General features: G+C 37.4%; 1 protein-coding gene across 2 annotated transcripts; it reads left to right on the forward strand.

Moving 5' to 3' along the window:
• Positions 1-264: 264 nt before the first annotated feature.
• On the forward strand, positions 265-14,605 carry plb1 (phospholipase B1). 2 transcript variants are annotated; one of them, XM_044167230.1, is made up of 43 exons: positions 265-541; positions 1,324-1,379; positions 1,498-1,561; positions 1,758-1,821; positions 1,995-2,029; positions 2,772-2,838; positions 2,988-3,036; positions 3,756-3,821; positions 3,916-3,981; positions 4,066-4,121; positions 4,296-4,368; positions 4,473-4,580; positions 4,724-4,777; positions 5,207-5,275; positions 5,475-5,549; positions 5,625-5,685; positions 5,784-5,842; positions 5,964-6,037; positions 6,150-6,193; positions 6,906-7,014; positions 7,144-7,195; positions 7,310-7,390; positions 8,000-8,065; positions 8,190-8,290; positions 8,379-8,460; positions 8,742-8,846; positions 8,930-9,025; positions 9,120-9,191; positions 9,298-9,375; positions 9,504-9,564; positions 9,652-9,710; positions 10,406-10,473; positions 10,559-10,602; positions 10,730-10,829; positions 10,929-10,980; positions 11,090-11,170; positions 12,076-12,141; positions 12,307-12,401; positions 12,691-12,772; positions 12,943-13,047; positions 13,157-13,252; positions 13,391-13,465; positions 13,604-14,605. In XM_044167230.1, the coding sequence occupies exons 1-43, from the start codon at positions 481-483 to the stop codon at positions 13,898-13,900; spliced, it is 3,324 nt and encodes a 1,107-aa protein (XP_044023165.1). In that variant the 5' UTR covers positions 265-480; the 3' UTR covers positions 13,901-14,605. The 2 variants fall into 2 exon arrangements, with proteins under 2 accessions (XP_044023165.1, XP_044023166.1); XM_044167231.1 differs by having other exon boundaries at positions 4,299-4,368.
• The last annotated feature ends 124 nt before the right edge of the window (positions 14,606-14,729 follow it).

The raw sequence follows: 14,729 nt of genomic DNA on the forward strand, positions 1-14,729 counted from the left end.
ATTTATGATTTATAAACTGTCATGGTGAGAGCCATTAATGTAACTTAACATCTCACTGACCTTCCATAATGTGTCAGTTTGGTCTGTTGCAAAACAAGAAACTATCCTTTAGATTTTCAATAAAAAATGCAGGTGACACAGATACACATTGACAAACAAAATGCAGAGGAGGAGGTGTTATGACTTGTAGTTTGGTTGATTTTTATCCAGATAAACTGATAAGAGGAAGATATGACTGAGGATAAAAGAGTGTGAGTGGATAAAGTCGCAGGAATGATAATTTTTCTTTTCACATGAGAAGTGGTTTTCCTCTTCTTTTTCCTTTCTAAAACTTTTCCTTCTCCACCCCCTTTACAGGTACAGTGTACTTTTACAGTCAGGGAAGGCTTACAGTCATTCTTTCTCTGAGGCTGAGGGAAAAAAGAGGAGCGCATTACACAAACCCCTCAGTGTGGAAGGCACTTAGTATCTCACCACATCATGACTAGATCTGCACTCCTGATTCTGGCAGCCCTTGTTGGATCCTGCGCTCAGTTTACAGGTAAATTACAGGACATTTGACAATTTTTGTACACTGAATTATTTGTTGCAGTCACGGATCTTTAAGTGCAAGGTGGCACAGTCGTGATGAGATCAGAATGATTTGGTAACTGAATATCCAGTCTGCTTTAGTTGTAGTCATGTTCATTGTTGATGCATGTTGTACCCTGATTTAGCACTGATAGGCCATTTGCCCCAATGTGGATGGAAGCAGTTTTATCTACATACTACCCGTTGCTTCACTTGTGTATTACAAAGTGTGAGCTTTCTATAGGATTATATGTTGTAAGATATATGTTTTTTTGCTGATGATGTACACAGTATCTCTGTTAGTTACATATATAGTAAATGTCCACTGTGAACAAAGGAATTTGGGATGCAAATACAAAAGAGTAAACCACAGAGAGAGTTTATTACACTGCAGTTTATTATACAGACTGAGTAGTGTCTGATGACACAAGCAATAAATAAATTCAGTGAATTCTTCATAAATCAGTACTGACCTGCAAGGTAAAGTAACATTATAACAGCATCTTTATAGAAAATTGCCCTGACATGGTTTAACAATGAGCCTTTTTAGATACTTTACTATGTCCAAATAAGCTGTTGTATTTTACGTGAAAATGGGGGATGAAAGTGGTTTTATTCTTACCTGTTAACTTTTTTAACTTAATTAACTTTTTTTAAAACTACATTTTTAAAACTGCAGTTTTACCCCTTTGAGTTAATTTTGGTATCTTAGAAAGGTATTAAGTTATTTTTTGTTTCTTATGTCACAAATAGATGCAGTCAACGTTGATGTACGAAAAAATGAACCATCAACAGAAAAATCAGAGAAGGTACTGTATGTCATGACACCTTGGTGTTCATTAAAACATATATATATATGAATAATATACTCAATATACTGTTCTGATACTGTATTAATGACTGAGGAATTGTTTTTCTATGCTACAGACAGAAAGTTACATGCCAATACTCTGCTCACCAATACCAGCCCCCATATCCCCATCCTCTTCAGGTACTGCAATCTGCAATCATCATCAATAATCATATCCATTAGTTTACTAGTTTGAGTGATTAATATGTTTAGGCATAATGATTAATTTTTTTCAATGCTCTTATTTACTTGAATGTAATTTTTTCTAAAATATGTTGCGTTATGTGTCTAGTTATGACATTGCTGTCTTCTCCATTTCCTATTTCCTCTCCATCAGTTCACACTCTGAGACCTGTTGATATCTCAGCTGTTTATGTCTTGGGAATCCCACTCTCACACAGGTAGACAGCCAAAAATGAAATGCACAAATATACGTCAGTAATACTTCCAATAATCATTGGAAGTGACAACACAAATGCAGCGGCTTCCTGAGCTGCTTTAAAGTGGAATTTAATATATTGAAACCTTTCTGAACCCTCACTCACTCTGCCAACGTGTCTGTCTTGATCATTAGGGATGAAGCATCCAGAGTGGTTAATAGAGTAGCTGGTAAGTTTAGAGTTTTTCTACTATCAAGTAGAAAGGAAGACGTGTATAATCATCTAAAATAACTAGATTTTATTATTAGGAACATAATTCCTACTGTATTTCTATCCTTGATATCACATTTATTTTTTCTCACTTTTACATATATTATTTGCAGTGACAGGGTGGTTGAGGGATTACTGATTTTCAACTTTGTTATCACACTGTGGCATTATGAGATAAATACATCTTTATTTTCAGGTTGTTTAAGCTTTTTCCAGACAAGTATCAGTACTTTCAGCATGCAAAATTTAGATTTTGCATGTTTTCTAATTATGTTCTCAGGCCTAGTCCTGGTCTTTGATTTTGTTTGAGTTTACCACAGTAATCTTGCTCTGTAACTTAAAAAACAGATACTTTTCACACTATTACAGGATTATCCGACCATGTAGTTGAAAGTATTTCCAATTTGCAGAGAGTTTAGTTCAAGGTCGTAGTCAAGACCATTTCGCAGGAATTGTCAGATACAGAGCACACAAGAAAAGCTCTTAGAACAATAATCTTACAGTTTGGTCATGTTTATCTCTAAGGATAAGAGAGTGGGCCATAAACACAGGTTGTTGACCTTCATTTCACATAAAAGTAAGCAAACATAAATGGAAGCTTTTACTAGCTTCCTTTTTCTCAACAGCAATTACCACATAATGTACATAATCCACTGTCTGATTGTATTGTCTATGCAATTGTGTCTATGTGTGATGAATAGAGTTGCTGTCCATGTTTAACCCTGAAGTGATTGCTCAGCATGTGGATCAGACCTCATTGCAGCCCAGGTAACACACACATGCACACGACACACACATATAGTCACACATAAATTCTATATAAGGATATTGCTGCAGGTGTGTTACGTGTGTGTGTGTGTGTGTGTGTGTGTGTGTGTGTGTGTGTGTGTGTGTGTGTGTGTGTGTGTGTGTTGCAGAAGCTTGTTGGAGGAAGCCGAGGAACTGTCTCTCTCCCTTTCACATCAGGTAAGCATTAACCCTCCCATAACAATGTTTCATGCATTTCAAACATTTTATTATTTTGATTAAGATAATTATACACTGAGTGAGTTTACTCACTATCAATATGATAAAAAATAAATAAGAATAAAATATTTACCATGATACATTGACTGAAAGCAGAATATCAAATAGTTTAAGGATTCACATGAGCTATCCCCTCCCCTAGGACATCTCTGTCAAGCAACTCTCACCAAAACTAGAATCCAAAGTTGAAGAGACTCTAATTGTCAAAGTGTGCAACCTGTATTTCCTCCATTTAAGATAAACATGAAATTTATGTCTGTGTATTTCTTTGTCTGAAAGTGAATCGCGTAGCACAGTGTCTCAGTGTCTCAGTGTTATCACTGTAAGCTCAAAGCAAGAAGGTCCTGGTTTATATGTTCTCCCCATGTTCATGTGAGTGCTCTCTGGGTGCTCTGCCTTCTTCCACTGTCCAAAGATATGCAAATCAGGTTAGGTGAATTTCAAACTGACATTTTCCCATAGATGTTAATGAGAGTTTGACTAAACAGGCGACCTGTCCAGATCAGCCAGTGTAAGATTGGATAGGGTTTAGACCTCAATGACAGGATATGTAAATTAAACTAAAACTGATACATGTCTTACTACATTTTCCAGAGCTTTTGTCCACATCTCACAGCGGATGGAGTTTGCTCAGTGTGCTCTTTCTTATATCTTTCCAGGTGTCAGACTGGAAGTTTGTGCTGCTTTTTGTTCCGGCAGATTCCATGTGTGCCTGTTCACCACATGTAAGATTCCTTACTACAACAAAATCACGTTTGATGTAGCTAATGTTAGAGTTAGTAAAGGATGGTAAGAAAGAACTACTTCTTTGTGCTTCAGGTTGCTGCAGATGTTAAAGCTGTTGTGCAGGAAGTGGAAGCAGCTCTGCAGCTGTTGCAGAAAAGGGTATTGTTCTTTTTGTTGAATACAATTTTGCCCTGAACAGATAGAATGGGGGGGGAAACTAATATGCTGGGTGTATGTTTACAGTTGCATCACACTTTAGTTCATGTCGTGGTCTGGAGCACATATCATCAGCAGGACAAGTGAGTGTTTTGAATTTTAGGTATTAAAAATCTAGCAGAATACCTTGTATAAACTATATTTACTCTTTTATTTTGACATGATAGAAATCTTGCTTTTTACATAGTCTATACTGTTATGATCCTGTTAATTGTACAATTCATGTGGCAGTCATGTGCTTTCTTTTTATTTTGTAGCAGGTGTGACTGTATGAGAGATGAAAGTATAAACCAGCGACTACATAAAGCAACTCTTCTGAAAACACTCCAGGTAAAATACATGTAAATAAATGGTATTCGTCTGCTTGTGGCTCATGCTCATCTGAATCATATTTGGCTACTTACTTGACACATATCCATTTGTCTTGTTTTCAGGACTCTCTAAGTCATGTCTTAGAAAATCCAAAGTGGCACAGCAAAAGGGTAGACTTCACTGTTGTGCTGCAGTCTGCCCCAGTTATCCTTGGACCCATCACAGATTCTGTAAGTTAAAAAAAGCCATTTCAGATGCCAGTTATACTCAACAATACAGTAATCAACAACAGTAAATTATACAGCCTTCCTTCCAGTAACAATGCATGAAATGGCTAATGTGTAACAAGCATGTATCGTATGTTTGTTTGTAGGAGAACACAGTGTCTGACCTAAACCAATTAGCTGTTCAGCTATGGACAAACCTGGTAAGTTCTTATTAGTCAAAGTCCTGAATAACAATTAAATGTACAGTGTACTGTATGCATACATTAGGTTGTCTGAAAACCTTCAACCTCATTTATCTACATGTTGTTCTGACACTGAAACTGACCCTGTATCTCAGTTGTAAAACAGTGAAGAGTCACCATAATCTCTCAAAGCATTAGAAAGATGAAACAATGATTACAGGGAACGTTTATTACTCTGACGAGAGATTAGATAAGAGATGTACTAAAAAATCAACTTGAAGATATTATCCTACAGGATGACTTTCTCCAGTTTTGTTTATTCTACATCTTTATGCAGATACAAGAATTATGTAATCAGTATGGTTTGATATTGTATGGTCATTGGCTACGCAGAATGGCCCCACTTAATCCTAAAATCTTAATCAATCGTGACTTTCCTTCGTTCAGCTTCAGCCATCGACAGGTCAGGCAGAGGTCATGGACAGCAGCGTCATTACTATTCCTTGCCCTTCCCAGGTGAGGCATGCCATCCCATAACACAGCAAAAATGTTACAGAGAAATGCTTCACAAACTGATGTAATGTGTTGCAGCAGCATTCAGTACTCAGTCCGAGACTCTCCAAATCATAGAGCACACTTTGAACCTGATATCAAGATTTTAAATCTGATACTATGGTTAAAACTGCAACTTACTTTTTTTCCACTCTCATCCCAGGAACGACCTTTCCTGCGGACACAGAAAAATTCCCCCACTGAAAGAGACAGCAAAGCCTCTACACTAACAGATCCTGTAAGTCTTTCAACTCCACTTGTAGAGTGACAGCACATACAGTTAAACTTATTTGAGCATACTGTATGTTTGCAGGTTATGGGTACTGAGATACCTTGCACAGACCGCAGTCCATCTCCTACTACACCCACTTCAGGTAAAATGTGTTTTTTTTGTTCTTATTCTGCTAATATATTTGTGGAAATGTAGTTCAATCCAACAAAGCTTTATTATAACTCTTTATTATCTGTGTAGTTCATGAACTCAGACCTGGAGATATCAAGGTGGTGGCAGCAGTAGGCGACTCTCTGACAGTGAGTGTTTACTTGCAACCCTCACCACTGCAGTATATGCTTCTGGTGCAACAAATATTAGGGATACTGGTTCCACTGGTTCTTCATGGTTTTACTTTCTCACATCTGGTGTTTTCTGCAGGCAGCCAATGGTGTGGGTGCAAAGGCAGACAACCTTCTGTTAGTGATTAATCAGTATAGAGGACTGTCATGGAGGTAAGATAAGCTAAAGTACACCTTTGTTCACATTTTTATAGTATAGGAACAGTTCACTTGGTAATTTTGTGAGCTGCATTTAAAACTAACAAGCTGTTTCTTCAATTTTCAGTATCGGTGGTGATGAAAACATTACCACTGTGACCACTCTGCCAAGTATGTTTTTAAATTATTAAAAGCATAAAATCATTAAATTGTAATAGCATTGCCTAAAATTAAATGACATAAAAATGCTTACTTAAGGTTTATCACATCAAATATCAGATGTCCAACATTGTGCTTGATAACATCTATAATTATGGTGTCTTATCACTATCATTATACTTTTTATAATATGTCCACTGGACCTGATTTATATGTCAGATAGGATAGTGAGTCAACTGTCCATTTTAGGATGCCTTCGATAATCAATATTAAGATGCCACATCTTCAATACATGTTAAATGTTTGAAATAAAATTCACAGATTTATCAGAAGCTGTAAATTGGTTGCTGAAATAATACTACAGAAATGCAATAAATCTTAACATGACATGGGGGAATCTTTTTTTAAAACAAATGATAAATTCTACTGGTTTGACAAAAAAAACTTAAGGTCCACTTTACCATGAGATCATGGTCTGGAGCAAATATCTTTTTCTGGAGTTTTCGACCAAAAAAAGCTAGTAAGTGGACTAAGATTTTATAGAATGAACTGAATCATGCTCAGTTCTACGCTGATTGTTCCAATATTTGCTGTTAGTTAGAAATAAAAATTACATGATTTAAATTACCGTACCTATTGCAAAATACAGAATGTTCACAATCCTATGTATCAATTCAATCTCCATTTTCATTTTTCTGACCTTCCCTGTGACTGTGGTCTGCAGACATCCTGAGGGAGTTTAACCCCTCCCTGACTGGCTTCTCAGAGGGAATAGGTAACGTGGACTCTCCTAAAGCCTTCCTCAATCAGGCTGTGGCAGGAGCGAAGAGTGGGTCAGTCATGTTCTTTACTTCATTTTAGTATTACTTACTTTTTACTCTTATTTACCTTTTGAATCTTAATAAATACAACTTTACTTTAATGTGCACTTCTTAAAATTCAAAACGTGTTTCTGTTTTCAGTGATATGGCGCGACAGGTGCGCATCCTAGTGGACAAAATGAAAAATGATTCGGTAAGGCAGTGGAGAACTACAGTAGAAACACATACAGATTTTCTCTCATATGTCCCAGTTTTATGTTCACAATTACTAAATTAACAGAACATATACCTCTTATCTCCTATACAGCGCATTGATTTCCACAACGACTGGAAAGTGATCACCATGTTTATTGGTGGCAATGACATATGTGACTTCTGCACAGACAGCGTGAGCAATCTTACCTCTTTTAGAGGATTTATCTATGCAAGATTTTCAGAATAATTTCATATTTTGTGCTTACTTAGGCATTATGCTTTGCTTATTTTCATATGATTGAAGTCTTAAATGATCTCGGAGGACAAAAATATATTTAGGATTTAGGACTGTTGACGTTTCAAACAATATTGTTCAAAATCTACTTTGTAATTGTCATATTGAAAGTCAGATCATCCAAAACATTACAAGCAATTTGTTGTATGGCTGCAAACAAAAATTATGATCTTTATCAATCAATCTGCATTTTATTTTCTCAATTAATTGATTGATTGTTTGTCAATAAAATGTCAGACAATAGTGGAAAATGCCCATCACAAATTCCCAGAGCCAAAAGTGACAGTGACAGTTCTGTTTGATCAACAGTTCAAAACAATCATAAAAGACAGAAAACCAGCAAGTCCTAATATTTGAGAAGTTGGAACCAGCAAATGTTGGGGGTTTTTTGCTTGAAAATATGACTCATTGACTCAAATGATTAACTAATATTCAAAGTAGTTGCTGATTAATTTTCTCTCGACACGTTCCATTTCATGCTTTGGGTCTTGTGTACTTTTCCTGCAGGTCTTTTTCTCACCCAGGAATGTGGTCGGTCGTATCCGCCAAGCTCTGGACATCCTCCATAGTGAGGTATGTTTTCATCTTCTTCCACCAACATACATATGCATACAACAACCTCACTGATTGTAGGCAATTTCAAAGTCACAATCCAAATTACAGACTGCCTACAAACTTTATGTTTTATATCATCCAGGTGCCTCGTGCCATTGTCAATCTGGTGGAGTTGTTAAACATTGTACCATTGCGTGATCTGCACAGAGATAACACTCTGGGCTGTCCCACCTGGTTTGTAAGGTCAGTGATTTTTGGTTGTGTAAGACAAACACTTTCACCAAAAAACTGATCAAGTCATCATTTAACAGTTTTGATGTTTATGTTTCAGTTTAGTTTGCCCCTGCATACTGAAGCCTAAAGAGGGATCCTCTGAACTCCAGAAGATCAGTGACCTCAATAAAGCCTATCAGGTACAAGACTAAAAGATGCTAAAAAGAAGTTTTCTGTACATATTCTTAAGTGCTTTACAAATTTCTGTGGCTACAACACAAATTCACTAGTCTTTGACTTTGAGAACTCTGAGTAAATTTAACATCTAAAAAGGCTTTTAACCCCTATTTTAAGGGCTAAATCATCATCATAATCATTATCATCATGACATTGTCAACTGAAAAAGATTGTCACTGAAAAGTCGAACACTTGTTTACACTTCTTTTTTCGGTCTTTATCTTTTGGCTGTCTTTCCACCCAGCATGCTATGAGAGAGCTGATTGACTCTGGGCGGTATGACACACACAACAACTTCACTGTGGTAGTGCAGCCTTTCATCAGGGAGATTTTCCTTCCCACATTAGAGGTAAGAGCTGACACACCTGAAACATTAAATATTCCTAATAGTGTTTTCATTTATTTATCTCTCTTTCCCTTGCTTTTTAAAAGGACGGCCGGCCTGATCGCTCGTACTTTTCACCCGACTGTTTTCATCTTGGCCAGAAAGCTCACACTCTCATGGCTCGTGCTCTTTGGAACAACATGGTAGGATTTGCTTTATTAGAAGACTTTTCCTACATTTGTATTTTGGCACTTGTGGTTATAATGATCCAAAATAAATCTCTGACTTTTCCCTTAGTTAGAGGCAGTGGGCAACAAGACTTTTACACAAGATTTCACAGCTGGCATTGATTTGAAGTGTCCCTCTGAGGTAACTTTGCATTCAACAACATTCATTGATCAAAAACTATACATTATATGTTGTTGTTTTTATCATTTTTTGTGTATTAATTTGCTTTTGATTATTTCTTCATTAGACCAACCCATTTTTTAGGACTGCTGTCAACAGCAACTACACCTTTCCAGGCCCTCGCCCCACTCCTGCTCCTGTTACAGTAGGTCATATTTTCTGTCTTTCATACACAGCTCAACTTTAAAATGGAAAGTAATTATTATCTACGCATGATGCCAAGTTATAGATTATAACTATAAACACCTAAATAATGTCTCTGTCATTCTTTAGAATTGGGGCAGTGACTTTTCCTGTGTTAACACAGCTCCATCCAACTCTGTGCCCACGTCAGGTAAGCATTCAAGGTGTTACTTAGGTATTACCTAAAGGGAAATAGAATGGTTATATGTGAAATATGCTCATGTTGATCTTTTGTTAGCTCACAGGTTACGACCAGCAGACATCAAAGTGGTGGCTGCTGTGGGAGACTCTATAACGGTAAGTCTGTACACAAGAATGTGACCAAGGATTTTGTAATGGTTAATGTAAGAATTGCTGCTGGTGTATTAATTTGTCATAGTGTAATAAAATATTCTTTAATCTCTTAAATCAAGACTCACTTGCTAGCTTTTCCCAAGAGCTTTTTTGCATCTCACAGTCCTCACTTGATATACTTATTTATCCTTGTTCTGTCTCTTTCTCTTTGATTTCTCTGTTTCCCTTTTCTTCTTCCTTTAAACACTTTTCTGTTTTGAAAAGTGCCAAATAAATTAAGTTTGCTTGCTAATAGACTAAAAATTAGATGCCAGAAAATATAATAACGTCCCGTTATTACATTACCTGACGCTTAATTTTTATGCCATTATTATATTTTCTTGTCTTGTGCAATATTTTCTATACACCATTTCTGTAAAATCCAGGTTGTCATATTTTGTATCTTTGGTATCTCCACTAGAGCTAATAATGAAGTTCTGTGGGTTTGAATAATGCTAAGTAACACAACATAAGTTTGTAATGATGGACCTACTGGTGGGTCAATGGTGTTACCCCCTACCTTTTCTCTAAGTACCTATAAATCAAGTTAATGTACAAGCTGAGAGAGTATTTTTTTAATTAATGGGTCAGAGAGAGAAACAGAAAAAAAACGTGTCTGTAAATGATTGAATAGTATAACCTTCTTTTCCTGCATGCAGGCCGGCTTTGGTGCTAAGGCAAAGAATCTGCTGCAGTTAAGAACTGAGTACAGAGGGGTGTCATGGAGGTGAATGCACACAAACTACATACATAACAAATTTGTGTACATTGCATTTTATTTACTGCTTGTTTATTTGTTTTTTATTTACAAGCATTGGAGGAGACAAAACTCTTGAGACTGTCACAACTTTACCTAGTGAGTCCTAAAGCCTGGGCTTTCTTGACATGTAATGCACATTAGCACCATTAGATGGCAGAGTTGGACTGTAACAAAACTAGTGTTTTGTGTCTTGTGCAGTAATTTCCCTACTTTTCTACATCAGATATTCTTAAGAAGTTCAACCCTAAAATCAAAGGAATGTCAAAGGGACAGGGGAAAAGGCAGACTGGCTTCAATATGGCTGTATCAGGAGCTAAAATATCGTGAGTTCTAACATTTCATTGATCTGTCATCAGCTTCGAATGGTTTATGGTATGTTTTGAGCATTTTGTGCACTAATGAAAATCTCTAATTTCATACAGAGGAATCCCAGGGCAGGTCCGACGCCTGATTGATACCATGAAAAATGACTCTGTGAGTTTAATATATGGCACTATACTAATGTATGCAATATTTTAATGTGCAAGAAAATCGTTCCAGCTTATTCTTTCTGATTCTCTCTCCATTATTTCAATGGAAATAGACGGTGGATTTTGAGAAAGACTGGAAGCTGGTGACCCTCTTCATTGGAGGCAATGACCTGTGTCAGTACTGCAATGACCGTGTGAGTTGCTTTAGGAAGTCATCACAGGAAATACAGGATGATCCAAAAGATAAAGGACATTTTCAAAGCACTCCCCTCAGTAAAGCCAGTCTCCTACTACAGCACAGTGGTTAAACCTCCTGTAGTGTTGTGTGATGCCCTGTGTATAGAGCCGTCTCATGATATCACTCTCCAAATGGGACAGCACACTGGAGCAGAATAATCAAGCTTTGTGAACAGCCCTCCCCTAATTGTTTTATTGTGTCAGTGTAAGATGAGAGCAGACATGGTTTCTTTTCAATGAGCACATTCTGTCACTTCACCCCCCACCCTCTATCTCAGCCTGCATTAAACAAGCACACGGGGCACAGTGACAGGCCTTGTTCTCTAAGAGGCATAAACAACACAGAGGTCAACCCAGACTCTCTTCATCCTGTCTCTGTCTCCCTCCCTCCCTCCTTCTCTCTCTTCTTCTTCTTTTCTCATTTTGCCTCCATTTCCCTTTCTCTCTCTCTCTCTCTCTCTCTCTCTCTCTCTCTCTCTTTCTCTCTTTCTCCATTACTCTCCTCACACTCCACTGACAGGGTAGTCTCTCTTTTAATGTTTGTGCTTTGAAGCAGAATATCAAAGCACAGCATCAATTTAAGATGAGCTCTGAAACTGTGGTAGTGGCAGCTTAGGGTTAGTTGTTGCACGTCCATTCATGCATGTTGCATGGCGTCGGCTCTTTTAGTTGATATGTGCTTTTTAGCTACAAAATTGGCCAGGTTCCTTGTCCCTTAATCATTCTGCTTTTCTCTGGACCACAATAGAGAACAGCTGTTAATGAAAAAAAGGCACAAGTGTACATGTGTTGACTATTATTTAATAAAAAAGCCATGTACATTGTATACAATCTTATTATTTTTTTGGTCTCAAAACTACAGGCCTCTTTGTCACCTCAGAACTACAGCCATCATATGATGACAAGCTTGGATATGCTCTACAAAGAGGTAAAAAATTGATTATGCAAAAAATACTAAAATGTGCAGATTAATTAGGTTCACATTTTCTTCCCTTCTTTTCCCTTAAAGTATCATTAATAAAAGAATTGATTCAGAATTTTACATAATTCTTATATTCATAAAAGTCATGTTTTTCTTGCTTTCTGGTAATAGGTTCCCAGAACGATTGTCAATGTCTTGGAGATCCTGGAAATTAAAGGCCTTCGCAGGATCAAGAGGGATAGTCTTGGGTGCAATGTGTTACAAAAGTACGCTCATCGATCCACTCATACCAAATCAATTCTACATGAAGACCACTGAGTCCAAGGCAGATTACTTTGAATCAACAGCACTTCTCTTAATATTGATCTAATACCAGTCAATCCAGCAAAGAAACATATAATAATTTGGAGTTTATTAAAGGATACCACATCCCTGAATCAGTGACAAATCCAATTTTTTACTATACAAAAGATAGCATTATGTATCAGTCAATGATGATTAGAAAATAATTGTATTTCCCAAAAGCAGCTGTTTATTTTCCCCTTTGATCCTCAGGTACGTCTGCCCGTGCTTCTTATTAGCAGGAGAGGACTCCATAGAGCTGGCTGAAGTCAAACGGATCAATCGGGAACTACAGGTTAGCACAGAACATTGAGGTCAAAACGTGTGACCAAAATGTAGTTCAGGTCCCCCTCCAATCAAAAATGGGTTTTGCTTTTTGTTACTTCACTTGGATGTTTGAGCTTCACTGTGTAAAACAATGAATGTGCATTGTTTATTCAGCCTTTTTTTTTGTCTTTCTTTCAGGTTGAGACAGAAAAATTGGTGTACGGAGGCCGCTATGATGACAGAGAGGACTTTGCTGTGGTCGGGCAGCCCTTTTTTAAGAACACCATCGTTCCTTTGAATGCTGTAAGCCCTCCATGTACCCCCGAACCTCCACTGCACTCACAGTAACAAGCCCTTCCCCTCAAAGCACATAATTCTTACAAACACTGATGTTGTATTATTTCTTCTCCAGGACGGCAGACCTGACGCCACCTACTTCAGTGAGGACTGTTTCCACTTCAGTGAACGAGGACATGCTGACATGGCTGCAGCTCTGTGGAATAACATGGTGAGTCTGGCGCGATGAACAGTAAAAGGCTAACTGTGTCCGACAGGGGAATGGTTTTGGATAAATCTTTCTAAATTGCCACATCTCACTGCAATTTAGTCCTGGGTTGAGCAAAGATGTACTCTGTTTTATCTCTAGTTGGAGCCAGTGGGTAAAAAACAGACATACAACAATTTCACAAATGCCAGAAATAACATCAAGTGCCCCACTGAGGTAAGAAAGCTGCCACACAAGCACGTCTCACATGCTGACCGAGTTGTGATTTATCTGTACAATTTGTGCATAATGTCATGAATGGTTCATAAAAGTGGATGTGATTTTATAGAAGACCTCCCTTCTTGTGCGTTCCAGGAGCATCCTTACATCTTCACAAAGGTGAACAGCTTGCCCAGTTCGACCACCACCGCAGCACCCAAAACAGACAGCACAGCTTTACCTCACAGCTCCACAGCACCCAAAACAGACAGCACAGCCCTTCCTCCCACCTCTGATTGCACAGACGATGTGCCAGTATGGCTCGCTGCTGTGCTGGCAGTAACGGGTCTTCTGATTGGCTGGGCTGTCACCTGGCTCCTCCTCTCCTGCAGAGCCAGGAGAAGCAAGAAGATGATGATGGCTGCAGTGGAGATGAAGGGCACTGAGTTTTAAAGTGCTACTTACTGTGTTTTTGCATTGGACTATTCGAGGAAAAATTTAAAAACCAATAACTACAAAACTACATTGCAATATTTAAAATGATTGTATAAAGCATATTGTTTGTAGTGATAATAAAGCAGTTTTTCATAATAAGATATGATACTAGAAAAGTTCATTATTGTCCTTGAAGCACAGAAAATATTAGTGGATGCAGAGGTGGAAAAAGTACACCAGACGTTACTTGAGGAAAGCAATAAATAAGACAACTGAATGTCACTGTATTATAACTCCTGCATTCAAACCTTACTGATGTGAAAGTGCTAAAAAAAATTGTAGTAAGGTGTGTTAGAGTATTTATTACTCACAAAGAATGATTCCTTTCACATTTTTATATCACTGTTGAACATGTAAGGCGTATTTAAATGTTGTAGCTGGTCTAACAACTGACTTAATAAGACCACTACCAACCACTACAAATCAAACACAGTAGATTTCATGTGCAAAAAAGACTGAATTAAATGTATTTAGTTACTCTTTCTGGACAACAATACACTCTTGGTAGATGTAAATATGAATCTAACATTTTGTGGCCATTTTGTAATTAGTCATTCTTTCTGTTTCCTTTTTTTGTCTATTTTTAAGAAAATAATCTTGTCTTTGATTGTAACAAAACTGCTTTTTGGTTATTTGGAATAAATTATTTGCAGTAATTATAAACTGTAATCTAGTGTGACTTCTTAAGTGACATCCTGACAACCAAACACCAACCAGTCCTCACATTCTGTAGCCTGCCTGTCCAGGAAATCATCACCATTACACATTAAAGGCATTTATTTTAGAA

This window comes from Siniperca chuatsi, linkage group LG15, assembly GCF_020085105.1.
Source record: "Siniperca chuatsi isolate FFG_IHB_CAS linkage group LG15, ASM2008510v1, whole genome shotgun sequence".
Taxonomy (NCBI): domain Eukaryota; kingdom Metazoa; phylum Chordata; class Actinopteri; order Centrarchiformes; family Sinipercidae; genus Siniperca; species Siniperca chuatsi.